The following is a 16053-nucleotide window of genomic DNA, read 5'->3' on the forward strand; positions in this document are numbered from 1 at the left end:
GAGTACTTAGATAACAAAAAGTTAAAAACAGGAGACAGACTCTAAGTTTCAAAGGTTTTCCAATGCAAAATACAAGAGAAACAAAACTAAGAAGGTGCAAATTAGTGTTGAGAGAGAAAAAAATTCCAAAACTCTGTTTATAATAGATGTAGCAATGCTATTATCTATGTATTTCCAGAAAGGTGCTAAAGTCCAAGAATTCTTGATGGCAATAAACACGCTACAAAATAAAAGATAAAAAATTTTATGTAAAAATCTTTGCCTATTTTTTTTTTTTAATAGTGCCAGTATTTTGGCTTAACTCCCACACAGGAGGCAGTCTACCAATTAAATCATGCCTCCTGTCCCAGGCTTCTTTGCGGTTTTTTTTTTTGGTCATGGGGCTTGAACTTTGGGCCTGGCGCTCTTCAGCTCAAGGTGAGCACTCTACCACTTGAGCCACAGCGCCACTTCCAGTTGTATAGTGGTTTATTGGAGATAAGAGTTTCACAGAGTTTCCTGCCTGGGCTGACTCTGAACCATGATTCTTAGATCTCAGCCTCCTGAGTAGCTAGGATTACAGGCATGAGCCACAGGTGCCCAGCGCTTCTTTGCTTATTAATTAGAGATGAGAGTCTCCAGAATTTGTCTGGGCTGACTCAAACCACTATGCTTAGATTTATATTTCTTGACTAGAATTATAGTTGTGAGCCATCTGCACTCAGAGAATTCTTCTATACAGGTTAAGTTTAAGTTTAGAAAACATAAAGGAAAACTGAAGTGTGTGATTAACTGCTGTTTTACATAATTAATACTGTTGTAGGGAAATAAAAAAAAATCCATTTTCTGGCCTTTCACTTCCCCTGATTTATCTTTATCTGCTTAAAAAGTGAATAATACCCTCTTCTTTTTCCATTCCAGGAAGTAGAACAATGAAGCATGCCTCAAGCTTAGTTGAAAAAAAATATATCTAGCCACTCTTACAGAGAAATTAAATGTGTGGAGGATTTTTGGTTCTGAAGTTAGCAATCATCCAAGAATCTTATCTGGCCTTCTTATCCAAGGCTATTAGTCAAGGGCGGGCTGGCTGGCTTCTCATTCATAACCCTGACAGCATTTTCTGCTGTGCTCTCCAGAGAAGGTTGTACTCCTTGTCAACAATAAGAATGGTTTTTGTCTTATTTTAAAGAGATTTACAAGGAATTTTGCAGGGCAAATATTAGTCATTATAAAGGAAAACACAGGGGTATCAATTCTCAGGCCGCTGAGTTTAACATTTTATGTTCAGAGTCCAAGAAAGTGAGCATTTACAGGCCTGCCCACAATGAAAGCCTGATTTAATCTCTAAGAGACTGCCAGACATTATGGTCTTCAGAAATCTCTCCTTAGTAGCCTGCTGTCATGCCCAGTGCCTGCAAAATAATCCCCATCTTTCTGGTACCAGCTAGAGGGAGGTCTATTAGATTCTCAAAGGACTTGATACTGCAGAAATGTATTTCTATGACCTTCAGATTTCTAGACTTTTCAAAAACCCTTGGCCTTTTGAGAAATTGTGCAATAGTTTACCCAATGTTAATGTTTCTTGTTATCAAAAATTCACAAATAGGATTTTGATAAGTGTTGTTCACAATTGTTGACAATTGTTCTTATACATAATGATAATACCCAAGATTAAACATAAAATTCATATATGCTTCATATACATCTGAGACTTAAAGCCTGAAGGTAATTTGACATAACATCAAAAATTGTGTGCCACAAAGTTTCATGATGCAGAGTTTTGTATTAATGGCATCATTTGGGAACTCGAGTAGGTTCAGACTTTGGAGTGTTTTGTTCTCTGAACAATCAACCTATATCACCTTTTGAGGCCTTTACACTATAGAGAAATTTTCCCTGTCATTCTGATGCCCTATACATTCCACCCCAATTCTCCATCAGAAGTCAGAATATTAATTACCTCATAACTGCTTTTTATCCCACAACTTTCCCTTGATCTCACCAATGCTTGATTTCTTTTTTTTGGGGGGGAGGGGGGGTCCAGTCGTGGGGCCTGAACTCTGGGCCTGGGCACTGTCCCTCAGCTCTTCAGCTCAAGGCTAGTACTCAACCACTTGAGCCACATCGCCACTTCTGGCTTTTTTCTTTTTGCTTATGTGTTGCTGAGGAATCGAACCCAAGGCCTCACGCATACAAGGCAAGCACTCACTCTACTGCTAAGCCACCTTCCCAGCCCCTACTTATATTCTTTCATTTCTTTTTACTCATACTTTCTAGTAGATATAATTATTCATAATTAACAAATATGTGAGGTGGAGAACCCCAACTTTTAATTGCCTGTTATGATCAGTCCATGAGTCTTCAAAGATGAAAATGTTTCTTTTCTCTTTACCTTTCAAGCTATCTATTTCCAATGGAAAACTGTAAAGGTTACTAATAAAATTCAGCTAAAGGAAGATTTTTCACCTTTAGGGTCAAAACTAAGAATAATTCAAAGCTAGGTCGGAAACAAGGTTCCAATATTTAACTTTAAGCAAAGAGTTTTGGAGAAAAATAACTGAGAGAGGGAAAGGGCTTAATCCAGCTCTTTTCCAGATCTGAGGTAAATTTTTACAGAAATACAGAGCTGCCATCTAGAGACCAAGAAGGAAAATGCAAGTTTGCTTTCCAGAAAGAAAAAAAAATGCCTTTTTAAAAGCAGTAAAGCACTGAAATTAACACAATTTAGCATATCAAAGTTATAGTAAAACCTCAGACACTAGAGGAACAGGTCTGATACAACATCTTCATTCCTCTGTAATATATCTTGATATTTGGCTCAACAAATTTTATTTCAGAATAAATAGAATAACTATACAAATGAATTTCTGATTTCACCCATCTGATGGTTTTGGAATAAGACAATACTAAATAACCACATGGCTATCAGAATATAATTTTTGTTATGGTAGAATATAAAATGAAATGCCTATGCTTAAACCTTAGCTTAACCCTTTATTAATTTTGTGGCCTTACACTCAGCTCCTATTTAAAAAACAAACAAAAAACCCCCTCCTCTTTAGAAGCAAAGTATGAATTATAGTAACTATATGTTTTAAAGAATAACTGTCAGAATTACAAAGGTAATACAATAAAAGCATAACTCATGATAGGTTGTTAATTCTAGTTCTTTGTATCCCCATTATATGAGTTATTTTAAATTTTAAATATACCCATGCCATTAAAAAAAGTTACAACAAAAAAGTCAATGGTTTCGAAGTAAATGATACCATTATTGATTGTTTAGCCTCAATTGCTTTCAAATATGTTTCCTGTCACTTAATGTATTGTATTTCCTGGCTTCTAGACACTTGTCAACAGGAAAAGAGTAGGAAAATTAACTCAGGCTATTAGGGATTGAAGTGCTAGCTTTTCTTTTATTATTATATTTAAGTAGCTCTACAAAGATGTTTCCATTTAACAAAACAATTAATGAATACAATATATCTTGATCAATGTCACCCCTTTCCACATTCTCTCCTGTCCTTCCCCTATTCAGCCCTTTCTTCAGTCTTCATAATTTTGCATTCTTGTCTGCATTTTTCCCTCATCTTTTCTTCATTCATCTATCCCTTTCCCCTTGTCTCTACCCTACCCCTTTTGAGTACCAGCTTCCTGGTGTTTTATTTTGCTGAACTTGGATTTTGGCTTTTTAAAGAATTACATTATTTGAGATCTCCCTTGAATCTCCCATATTTCAGTTAACATAGTTGTATACATTTGCATACCACATAATGTATTTACTTATGAGTTAATAAGGTAAATCTAGGTTCTATTTATAGGGCAAAAGAAGCATCCTTTGTCATACTTGGTCCGACTTATTTCATGTAACCTAATTTTTCCCTCATCTTTCTATTTCCTTAGAGATGGTGCAATATCATTCTTAACAAATCTCTGAGCCTACTATGTTTTCTGCTTATTGAAATATATTTTGCCATGTTCCATAGCTGAAGAAAAACAGATCACTGTATAAATTTACATGAGTGTGTATCTTAATATACTGTAATATTAATATAGAGGACAAGGTTGCAAACCTATTTTCATTGTCATCATTACAGAATGCTTCTTATTTGGATTTGCTTTGGCACTAAATACATTTTTTTAAAAAGTTCAGTTACTTATGACCTGGACATAGAATTTAGAAAAATATAATTATATATTCTTTCAGATAAAAATTTAGACATGCTTAAGAAAATCAAAACTAAAAAGTAGCTAGGAAATTTTTTTTAATCACACAATACTTAAGAATATCTCTAAAGTTATATGCAAAACACAGGATACCAAAATCAAATACAGTGACAACAGGCGATAAACCATAGGAAAAAGAACAGAAAAGAAAACACACAAAAGAAAAAAGAAATCACATAGTACATTAAAAACTACAACAACAAAGAAAAACCTCTTGTGTCCATGTCTTGGATTTCATTTCATTTAGCATCATCTTATATGGTCAGATGTACATAGCTATTGAGCTACTGTGTTCATCTGTTAGGACCATCCTAGACATATACTAATTATTACAAATGAGGGAAACTATGGGATCTATATTTCTTTGTGTCTGGCTTACTTCACTTAATAAGATTTTTTTCAAGTCTTTCCATTTCCTTACAAATGGGGCAGTGCCATTCTTTCTGATGGAAGCATAGAATAACATTGTGTGTGTGTGTGTGTGTGTGTGTGTGTGTGTGTGTGTGTGTGTGTGTGTGTGTTTGCATGCACACACATCACATCATGTTTTCTTGATTCATTCATCTGCTGAGGGGAAAATAGTAACCCAACTAGTACTTCTTTTTTTGGGGGGGGGGAGGGGAGTCCGGTCGTGGGGCCTGAACTCTGTGCCTGGGCACTGTCCCTCAGCTCTTCAGCTCAAGGCTAATGTTCTACCACTTGAGACACAGTGCCACTTCCGGCTTTTTTTCTTTTTGCTTATGTGGTGCTGAGGAATTGAACCAGGGCCTCATGCATGCGAGGCTAGCGCTCTACCACTGAGCCACCTTCCCAGCCCCCATCTAGTACTTTTTGGCTAGTGTTTTACCCATATTTGTCCTCTAGGGAGAGCATAGCTTTCATACATGAAAAGTGTACCAGTTGGTTCTTTGAAGAGTTATTAAAGATCATGAATTACTTTTCTTTTTATCATCTTTTTATTTATTTTTATTGTAAAGGTGATGTACAGAGGGGTTATAGTTACATAAATCAGGTAATGAGTGCATTTCCTTTTGATCAATTTCACTTCTTCCCTTTTTTCCCCCAGTATTTCCCTCCTGATACCTTTCCCCCCAGTTGTATACTTCATTTTCAACATAGTGTTTAGTAAGTATCACGGCTTCATTTGTTCATCCTTTCTCCAACCATTTCTGTGTCCCTTTTGCCCTCCCCCAAACAGATACATTTACATACAAACAGAAGACATACAGACAAAAGGCACAGAAATCAAAAACAGCAGCAAAGGAGAAAAAGAAAAAAATCAAAAATCAAAATAATAAAAAAAACTAATTTCCATTTATTGGAGTTCATTTCCATAAATATCATTTTAAGCGATCATATGCATATAGCTATGGAGCCTTATCCTCGCCTAAGAATATCCTCCTTTTGTCTCACTGTGAGAATGTTTAGAGTGCTGTTTAATTTATCATGTCCAAGTGTATTTTTTTTTGTCTTTTACCATCCATTGTGTTTACTTGTAGATTTATAGGCACATTGTGATTACTACAAATGAGGGAAACAACACAACATTGAAATTCCACTTCACCCCAGATAGAGTGGCTATTATTAAGAAAAATAACATAGATGCTGACAGGGATGTGGCAAAAAAGGCCACACTGATAGTGGGAATGTACAAATGAATCACGAAAATGTAGCATATATGTACCATGGAATTCTATGCTTCCATCTGAAATAATGACATTGCTCCATTTGTAAGGAAATTTGAGGACTTGAAAAAATTACATTAACTGAAGTAAGCCAGACCCAAAGAAACATAGGCTTCATGAATTCTTTAATTCCACAGAGATTACTTTGTCAGAGATAATCTGCATATATCACCACACACTATCTCAGAAACAGCAATAAACAAAAATAGACAATAAAAATAGAATAAATCTTAATTTGGATTGTTAATATAGTGTTAAAGTACTTTCAAAAGAATAAATGAGCTTAAAAAACAAGTGATTTTATATTCAATGAACTAATGCTATCTACTATTAATGTTCCATGTACATATTTTACTTTTTGCTAATTTTATACTAAATCCAGTTAAATACAAAAAATATACATGAAATTTGACTTCTTTAGTAACAAGAGGAGAAAACAGCTCTGTAGAAATTAAACAGACACTAAGTAAATTTTCATCCAACAAAGCAAGTTGAGAACTTTAGCGGCTCGTTGATACAATGGTTGCTTATCATGAAGAAGTGTATTAATTGAAACACATGGTATATTAAAGGTAGAACTCAATAGTACAATTCCTTAGAAAGGCAAACGAAAATTCAAGGAAATAAGCACCAGGAAGCAGGTACTTGAAAGGGGTGGGGTGGGGTTACAGGGAAAGGGGAAGTCACATGCAAAGGAGCAGACAAATGAAAAGGAGAAGAAGGGGAGAATATAGTCAAGAATCATAGATAGATAGACAGACAGAGATAGATAGATAGATAGATAGATAGATAGATAGATAGATAGATAGATAGATATCCTACAAAATTAATAAGAGTGAGGGAAGGGATAAATATGGGGAAGGATGGGTGAGAATGTTGGAAAGGGTGACATTGATCAACATAAACAGATGTATTCATAAACTGCTTTGTTAAATAGTCTGCTTAAAGAAATTTTTTTAAATTTAAAAATGAAACTTTTTTTAAAAGCCCAGGTTTCTTCCATGGTGTGTAAAAAGGTATCATTTGATCTTATAGAAGCTATGACTTTTTTTTGTAAGAATATCATTAGGACATTCGCAAATGCCAGGCATACATCCACACAGATGTCTCCCATTGTGGCCAGAGCTCCCTGCTGAAACAGTTCCATTACATTTAACTCAGGCTGGACATTGAATAACGTAGTTTCTGAAAAGCAGAAAGCTGGCTCATTTGAAGGCTAGTTATTTGTAAACTCTAAATGGGAGAACATGTCCCCTTCTGTCTATGCAGCCTCTTTTGCAGCTTTGGGAAACAAGGGTGGCCTAGTCAGCAGGAGAGATAGGAAGTTCAGTCATAGAGCCTGGCTCAGTTTTAAGACAAATATGAGAAATGGAGATTTGACATTCTAAGAAGTTCTTCTTACCTGCTGGACAGCATTTGAACCATTTTTTGGACTTTCCAAAACTGCAGACTGAGTCTCTGGATTGGAAAGGAAGCAGATAATCAATATCTTAAATAAAATTTCCCATCTCTTCAGCCAAGAGAATGTATCTTTAACCATAAGCATTGCAAATATCTAGTCTTTTCACTGATCCATTAATATGGCTAAAATAGGGGTAGTTTTGAGTATATAACACTTAAATAATGACCAACACATTGCGACGTGTGTGTGTGTGTGTGTGTGTGTGTGTGTATGTGTGTGTGTGTGTGTGTGTGTGTGTGTGTGTGTGTGTGTGTGTGTGTGTTCTGGTTCTGGGGAATGAACTCAGAGCTTAAGAAATAGCCCTGACCTGTTTTGCTCAGGGATAATGCTCTACTACTTGAGCCACAGCTCTCCTTACAGCTTTTTTGGTATTTAATTGGAAATAAGAGCCCCATGGGCTTTCTTACCAGGGCTGGCTTTGAATCATACTCCTCAAATCTCAGCCTCCTGAGTAGCTAAAATTATAGGTGTGAGTCACTGATATAACCCTCCTGAGTAGCTAGGATTACAGGCATGTAATTCTGGTGCCTGGCCATTATAGCTTTTAAAGCCTAGAATAACACTACATTCCTCTCTGCACATCTATCATACTTGCTTTCTGATACTTTTATATTAGAATGACCTTGCTAAATATATACATGACCAAGCTGGCAAAAGTACAGTATATGCAGGAATAAAATTCCATGGTGTCAACACTTTAAACAATTAACAGCAATTAAACAATGAGTATCAGGAAGCTGAAACATGTTTCAAATGGAAGTGGGACTAGTGGAGAGGATGAATGAAAAAAGAAACAGTGGATGAATATAGTTGTAGTTCTCAATGTATGTATATGAAAAAATGAAGTGGGAAACTAGCTGGTGGGAGAAGAGATAGTTGGGAAGAGGAGAATTATGGAAGAGGTGACTCTGATCAAGATACAGTGTATAAATAAATGAACATATGAAGTTGGAAGTCCCTGTGGAACCACTCAACAGGAACAATTTTTAAAGACAGTCCATGCCAAGACTTACACTTTTTATATTAACTTAGCTAATGTTTGTACATGGTGGAAACTATACCAGTCTTGAACACTTACATTTCAAATACCTTAATTAACTACCCAAAGTTATCTTCAGATTTTGATAATAAATAATGAATACTAGTCACCAGGAGGCACTGAGTAATTCAGCATTCTGAATGAATTTTGTATATTTCATGTTTTTGTCATTTGCTAGAAAACGTAAGGGATAAGCAAGTCAAGAATCTTTCATTTAAGCTAGAGGGCACTGGCCCTTTCTTCGAAGCAAAGCTTACATGCACATAGAAACATATAAAAACAAAAATAAGAAGGCCTGCAGGAATCTTCAATGCTCCCTGGATCAGATTCTGAAAATTATTAATGTCATCTATCCTCTACATAGAGAAAAGCCCAAGGCCAGAATGCAAGCAAACTTCCAGGCTCTCATGGGAATAAAACAAGTGTAGATTACTAGAACAATGTAATTAGAATAGAATATTAACTGGAAAGATTGGCAGTTGAATATTTTAGTCCCCTACACCCATGTTCTCACTATCCTTCAATCTTATGCAATAATTATCTAAACAATTCATTCTCCCTTCCCTATTCCCATTATTTCAAACTCTTTCTTTCCTTGAATATCTATATTTAACCACTTAAGATAAATTTATATCTTAAAATACCCTCATTAAACTCACCAGCTACAATGTAGGAATCTAGAAGGTCAAGTTATTTTTTTTGTTGTGTTTTGTAGGGATTTTGTTGCACATTTATTTGCTATTATCTCTATAAATTGTATGAAGGAGTTCCAATCAACTTGTCAGTTTATGAGAATAATACATCTTGATCAATGCTTTCAAAATGAAAATAATATATGAACTAATAATTGCAACATAAAGGGAAAATGAATGAGAACAAACTAAGAACCAGAGAAGAGTAAATATAAAAGAAAAAGAAATTGCAGAAAATAAAAGAGAAAGAGGTAGAAATCAAGTGAAAGAAATGGCAGAAGTGGCATGTAATTGTTAGAGAGAAGATGGCATTCTGGAATTCTCTTGTTCCAGAGAAACAAGTCAAGATTCAGCGGGATTTCAGAATTGAGCTCAGTTCTACCCTTCACTGAGTTTCCTCCCACACTTGTTACCAAGTTTCCTGCATCCATCCAGCACTCAAGTGACCTTCTCCGAATTGCCTTAAACCCAGTTTGTCGACTGGCAGACAGTCTCAGTAAACACTCATTAACTAGAATGCTTCCTTTAAAGAGAAACAGGATGAGAGAGCTCTCCAAGGTACTTTGAAACTCCACCTCCTTCATCACCCTTCTGAAATATTTACAATATAGACTTTTTGTTGTTTCATTTTTTAAATCTTTATGAAGCAAAGAGAGGGGACGAATATTACTGATAAAACTGCAAATGCTCTATCATTTTGCCTAGTACAGCTCTGAACGTAACCTAAAAGCCTGGTATCCCTATGATTCCAATTTGTAGGGGCTGTTGCTTCATTTGTGGTGGGTGTTTTATTTTCAAATGAAGATCTCCATTCATTCCTTTAAATACTGAATTGCATATTTTGAACATAATAAAATACTGGAGTCTACAAGAAGGAGTGCATATAAGCAGGTTAAGTTATGATATGAAAATCATTCAAAAGTCATATATGAATAAAAGGTCACAAGACACTAGAAACGAAGACACTACTGTGGATGTGTGAGTGCAGGTATCATATAAGTTTGTGTGGATAGCAAGAGAGACCACAGACAGAAAACTTCACAAGGGAAAGGCTGTGTTCTAATCAATGGCTCCATCACCCACAGTAACTGAGCAAGTCAGTTCCAAAGTTCCTTCCGTTCCTTTCTCATGAAGCATTTTATAAAGGTCAGTTTATACCGCTAAGGCCTATCCATGAAGACCCTACTGACTTCACAGGGATCCAGAAGAGAAGCTCAGGAACCTGAGAGCCTTCTGCAGCTCACAGGAGAGGAGAGGTAGCAATATTTCACCCTGGCCTCACAGAGATTCCTTTTAAGTTCACAGGAGAAAAAAAAAGGCCATCTGTTTGGTCAGTGTATAAAGGTGAAGAAAGAAAAAAAAAAAAGAAACTATTACAGGACGGAAACACAAAAGTGGAATACATAAAAGGGACCGAAGAAGGGCTGGGAAGGTGGCTCAGTGGTAGAGTGTTTGCCTTGCATGCATGAGGCCCTGGGTTCGATTCCTCAGCACCTCATAAGCAGGAAAAGTCAGAAGTGGCGCTGTGGCTCAAGTGGCAGAATACTAGCCTTGAACTGAAGAGCTGAGGGACAGCGCCCAGAGTTCAGGCCCCACAACTGACAAAAAGGGGGGGACTGAAGAAGCAGCATGAAAAGTATGAAATAGCTGGACATATGAATTAGTAACCACTTATTCTGAAGAGTTGCAAGAATCTATGATGTTAATATATAATAAAAGCTCTTGATTTTCTGAGCGAGGCTTTAAGTCTGACTTCTTCAAAAGGGGAAAAAAACCATTGAGCTCTTTTATTTTGAATTAAATTGAAAGCAGCCACACCTTGTACTTAGTTATATTAATAATGACATCACGGCTCAGTAATGTGTGCCCTCAATTATGTATATGCAAATAGTTTACTATTGATAGCTACATTACAACTGCTCATAATAAAAATAAAACGTCAGGCTCTAGGCAAGCCTTTCTGTAGTGCTGACAGTCTCTCGCAGGTGACAGCTGACTAGCAGAAAGGAAGTGGTATGACAGCTTGTGAAGGAGAATGCCCCACGGGACTGTGTCTCGGAATGAATGGCATGGAATTACATGTCATTAGTTCTATTTGAACAAACGTATGTTCTATGGCTATTGATATTCGATTGGAGGAAAGTAAGTTGCTAAATAAAATTACTTTCTACTTACCACCAACATCCTCTTCAAGAATGCATATTTTATAAAAGAAAAGGTTTTATATTAAAATTACTTGCTCTAGTGTTCTGCAAGCTATGTTAAACAATTTAGAGCAAACTAGTATCAAGTCCTAGTATCAAGTCCAATTATTATACTCAAGCTACAGCTAGATAACAACTTTCAGTCAGCTCTCAATCAAGTACCCCTTCTGTATACATACTCAGTAAGATTAAACATTACATAATTTTTGATTGCTCTAAAAGGTAGAGTAAACACAACATCAAGGTATCACCCTACTCAGTGAACAAATAAAGAAAAACAAATTTCTCAAAGGGCTTTATAAAATATAAACCCAGGAATTTTTAAGCAAAATTTTTTCTAACAAGAGAAATAAAAATAGTATATATAAAGAGATGGATAATTTTAGTGTGGTTTTCCTTTTAAAACTAAAATTACTTTTTATTTCAAAGTGGTCTCATATTAGAACTCTCATATCTGAAGACCTCTCTGTTTCAATGTACTCTACTACACTCCGTGTACTCCGCTTAACATTTAAAAAGGGACATTCAGGGTGGAATGCACTGGTGGAAGAGAGAAGGAAATATTTCTACCCAAAAGTGCATGAATGCAGAACAGTGAGTTCCCTTTGCAAGACTTTGGCCAATGGCCTGGAATACCTTTGACACTAGATTACTGTTGATTTTAAATACAACTACTGTACAAGAAAATGACTTGTACTCACTGCAATAATTCATGTCATCATAATAACAATAAAAATAGCAAATATTCTTACTGAACTTGGAAATGCATTCTGTGTTCTTACACTTTATATGAATCCATAGAAACCTCCAACAGCACTGCACAATGAGTGCTGTTCCCATGACAGCTTTATAGAAGAGGAAGCAATACAGTAGTTAAATTTGTCTGATATTACTAAGCTATTTAGGGACAGAACCCAAATTCTTATGTTAAAAGCTCTCTTACTACAAGTCCAAATTAAGTTTCTATGGCTACAATTCTTTCATTGAACCAATGAGGACACTTAAAGTTCTCAACTCTAAAGTTCATGCTACCATTTAAGAAAATCTGTTTGATGAATATCAGAGCAGCAATAAGAATCTTCACTTAGATATTTGTATCTGTATTATATTCAATTATATCTATTTATAGAAAATATTTACATCAATATTTATTCCTGGTCACTCTGCCATGTAGAAGCTGGACAATTTTTATATTAAAATGAAGAAAAATAGGATATAAAACTATCAAATTCTATAAAGCATTAAAACACAAATATGACTCTCAATTTTGCATGAAACCCTAGATTCTGGCTTGAAATGACTATCATTCTACTGAACTCCTCCAAGGGACACTGATGCTAACCTCATGCTAAGTTTCCATTCTAGAATACATAGTAGTTTCCCACAGCAAAATGAGAAAGAGAAAAAAAGTAAAAAGTTTAATGAAAATGAAGACTGGATCTAAATGATGCATGATGTTTTTTTAAAGTATTGTGAAACTGAGATGTCATAAAAGTTATTTTTCTATTTTGCCTCCCTCAGTTGTCTCTCCAGAGAAAGAGAAGAACAAAGAAAGCAGAAAGTAACAAGATTCGGAGGAACTTGGTTGGAAACAACAGAAATGTCCCTCTTGGGCCCTCTTAGCCCAAGCAGTATATGGAGCTCCAACTTTCCGGTGGCTTCCACCAGATGCTTGGAGATGATGTTTCCCAAACTTTAATATATACATTCATTGGTGGACAATTCTAGTGTCTTTTTCTCCTCCATTAGTTAGAACTCAATAGCCTTGAACATGGTCATAAAGATCTTCAGTTTTACAGGCCTATCATTCATTTTAATTGGGCAGTTACCTCCAGATGAAACTATAAAAAGCCCCTATGTGCAAGCACTGAGTCTCTCCCCCAGTAAGCTCTGTAGTGACACATTATGTGACACCATCTCACAGCACTCACAGAATCTCACATAGCCCTCATCCTACCTGTTTCAACATCCTTGGCCTTGAGTTGTTCTTCAGGAGGTCTTGATGGTGGCCACATAGATGGGGCTCGCCTGGGAAACTGCCCTTCTATGTAATCCAGTGAATGTGTGGGTTGACTAACTGCAGCCCAGGTATACAGTTGATCTTGCTATATTTAACAATAGAGAAAATATAAATGTCATTAATAACAAAATAAGCTTTGCAGATAACATGACAACGTTGTTTCTATATAAATTATATAGATAAGAATACTCATACAAATTATTAAAATATCTTCCCATACTGCTCCATATTGATCCATAAGAACAGCCATCCATCATTTCGTAAACACACTTGTCCCAACAACTTTTTTTAAGTAAAATCTAAATCTCTTTCTTTGGAAGTGATGTTATGTAGGGACTACAGAGAATTACAATATGGGACAGTGAAAACACTGGGCAGACACACAAAAATTATCTAGACAATTTGGTTACACTAATATTGCATTCTCTTGAATAGAAATCAATCCACTATTTTATAGCTGATCTTATGCCATTTTTCTAAGTAAAAACAGCAAACTTTCCAATTCATTGAAAATGAAATTCTCCCACAAATGTTAAAAAAAAGAGAATTCCCTGAACATCCTCAATTCATTTAAACATAATCTCTCTATTCCTCTCTATTCCTCTCTCTCCCTCTCTTTCTTTCTCTCTCTCTCTGTGTATGTTCAAACACTGTCTCCATATCTTACTTAGGCACGTCCTATACTCCTGGGCTTCAGTGGTCCTGAGTTCTGTATTAGCTGAAACTACAGTCATACATCATCACACTCAGCTGATGTCCTTTTAAAAACAGTTAGGAAAATGAGAGGACAGTCTGTTACTATAGGGACATGAAAAGTTTTCTTGTCTTCTCAAACAAAAAAACAGGAGAAATTGACTTACCATGATTTGGAAACTATTTGGAAAAGAAAACATAGAAAAGTAAATGAGCCTGCCAAGAATAACAGAGTCATACAGGGTTCTTCTGACAAAGGCATTGTCAGTTGCAGGCAAACAGCTGTGGATAGAATGAAAAGGCTCCTAAAAACACATGGTGCATAGAGACAGCTGCAGAGCTCACAGCACCACTGGGAGTCCTCAGAAAAGTGCTCATTAGGACTTCAGAAAGATGTCCCACTTTTAATCTATTGAGGATGCATGCCCTATATTTTCTTGATAACATTTTCCTAACAGCTTTTAGTAAACATCAACTCAGGCACCCCAGAGCATGCTCATGCTGCATAATAAATCTCCTGCCTCTGCCCTTCACCAATACTTCTTTCTATCACAGTGGGCCAAGTGGCAGGACATATTAGGGAGATGTAGGCCTATGGTCTAGACCTCCAGTTAAAACGCTGCATGCATTTGATGTCTGTGTATATGACTAAACAAAATCACTATTAACATTTATCATTCAATTATGTTAATATTTATCATTTAATTACTAACAGTAGCAGAACCCTATAGAATTGTTTTGAGGTGGGGAGATAAGAAAAACAGTAACTAATCAGAACTATAACAGAATCCACTGGGTATATTTTCTAATATTGCAATGTGTTATGCAGCTGCAAGCATACTTTGCCTCCTTTTAGAAAATAATGTAACATAGATTTAAAAATAATTGTGTTATCTTCACACATTTATTTCTACCAGAATCTTCACACCATTAACACTATCATATCATCTTTACATAGTTCTAGACAGAATACATAAATGTGACTGCACAAAGAATCTCTGATTCAATTTTAAATAGGAGAAGTTGAAATTGAGTGAGTATATACAAATGATAATTCAAAAGAGTGACATATGACATCAACAAGGCCCAGTTCCAGGATGGATAGAAGTGTGGATCTATGAAGTGTTTAAGGATAACATAAAGATGTTTTCTTAATTGTGCTCCAAACAAGCACTACTATTGCTGCCAATAAGACTGGAAATTCAGCTGGGTGCTGGTGGCTCATGCCTATAATCCTAGCTACTCAAGAGGCTGAGATTTGAGGATCAGGATTCAAAGCCAGCCTGGACAGGAAAAGTCTGTGAGACTCTTATTTCCAATAAACCACCAGAAAACTGGAAGTGGAACTATGGCTCAAGTGGTAAAGCACTCACCTTGAGCTGAAGAGCTGAGGGATAGTACTCAGGCCCATAGTTCAAGCCCCACGACCCCCCACCCCCCAAAAAAGACTAAAAATTCATACAAATATTTGAGAGAGAAATTTAGGATCAAAAGAATTAAAAAATAGATATATATTTATATTAACTACAATATTAATAGAAGGTTTCCCTGAGGGAAGATAAATCATTGTTATGTGAAAATATTCACATACTCCAATATATTTATTCAAATATTACTTACATTTAAAAAATCATGCTATGAATTTAAAATGTAGAGTATAAAAATGTAATGGAGTGAGCAAAATTCATTAAAATAATGTCTCAGAGGCAGAACAAGTTGACAAGATCTTACTGAGATATTCTCCCCAGAGACACACCAATTTATAAAAGGTTTTCACCCACACACAAAAAGAGAACTAAAGGCTATTATCCTTACTGAACATAGGTGCAAAAGCTCTCAAAAGTTCTCAACAATATATTAAAAGGATAATACATTATGATGAAGTAGAACTTATCCTTGGGATGCAAAGATGTGTCAACATATGCACAACAATAAATTTGATAAAGCATATCCACAGGATGAAGGGAAAAATCCATTGTCATCTCATTACATGCAGAAAAATGTCACTGGCAAAGTTCAATGTACTTTCAAGATAAAATACACAAAAAAGTA

The 16053-nt window shown here is 35.8% G+C and overlaps 1 protein-coding gene across 2 annotated transcripts in view; it reads right to left on the reverse strand.

Moving 5' to 3' along the window:
* The window catches only part of Fmn2 (formin 2), a 171055-nt gene that overhangs the window by 89498 nt on the left and 65504 nt on the right, over positions 1-16053 (reverse strand). The window contains exons 3-5 of one of the 2 annotated variants that reach the window (XM_070034271.1): positions 13246-13393; positions 11260-11271; positions 7294-7349 (exon numbers count right to left, since the gene is read on the reverse strand). In XM_070034271.1, coding sequence (XP_069890372.1) covers positions 7294-7349; positions 11260-11271; positions 13246-13393 — 216 coding nt within the window. The remainder of the gene's footprint in view (positions 1-7293; positions 7350-11259; positions 11272-13245; positions 13394-16053) is intronic. The other variant, XM_070034272.1, reaches the window with a different exon arrangement.

Source organism: Dipodomys merriami, unplaced genomic scaffold (genome assembly GCF_024711535.1).
Source record: "Dipodomys merriami isolate MVZ:Mamm:240054 unplaced genomic scaffold, mDipMer1.0.p SCAF_24, whole genome shotgun sequence".
NCBI lineage: Eukaryota > Metazoa > Chordata > Mammalia > Rodentia > Heteromyidae > Dipodomys > Dipodomys merriami.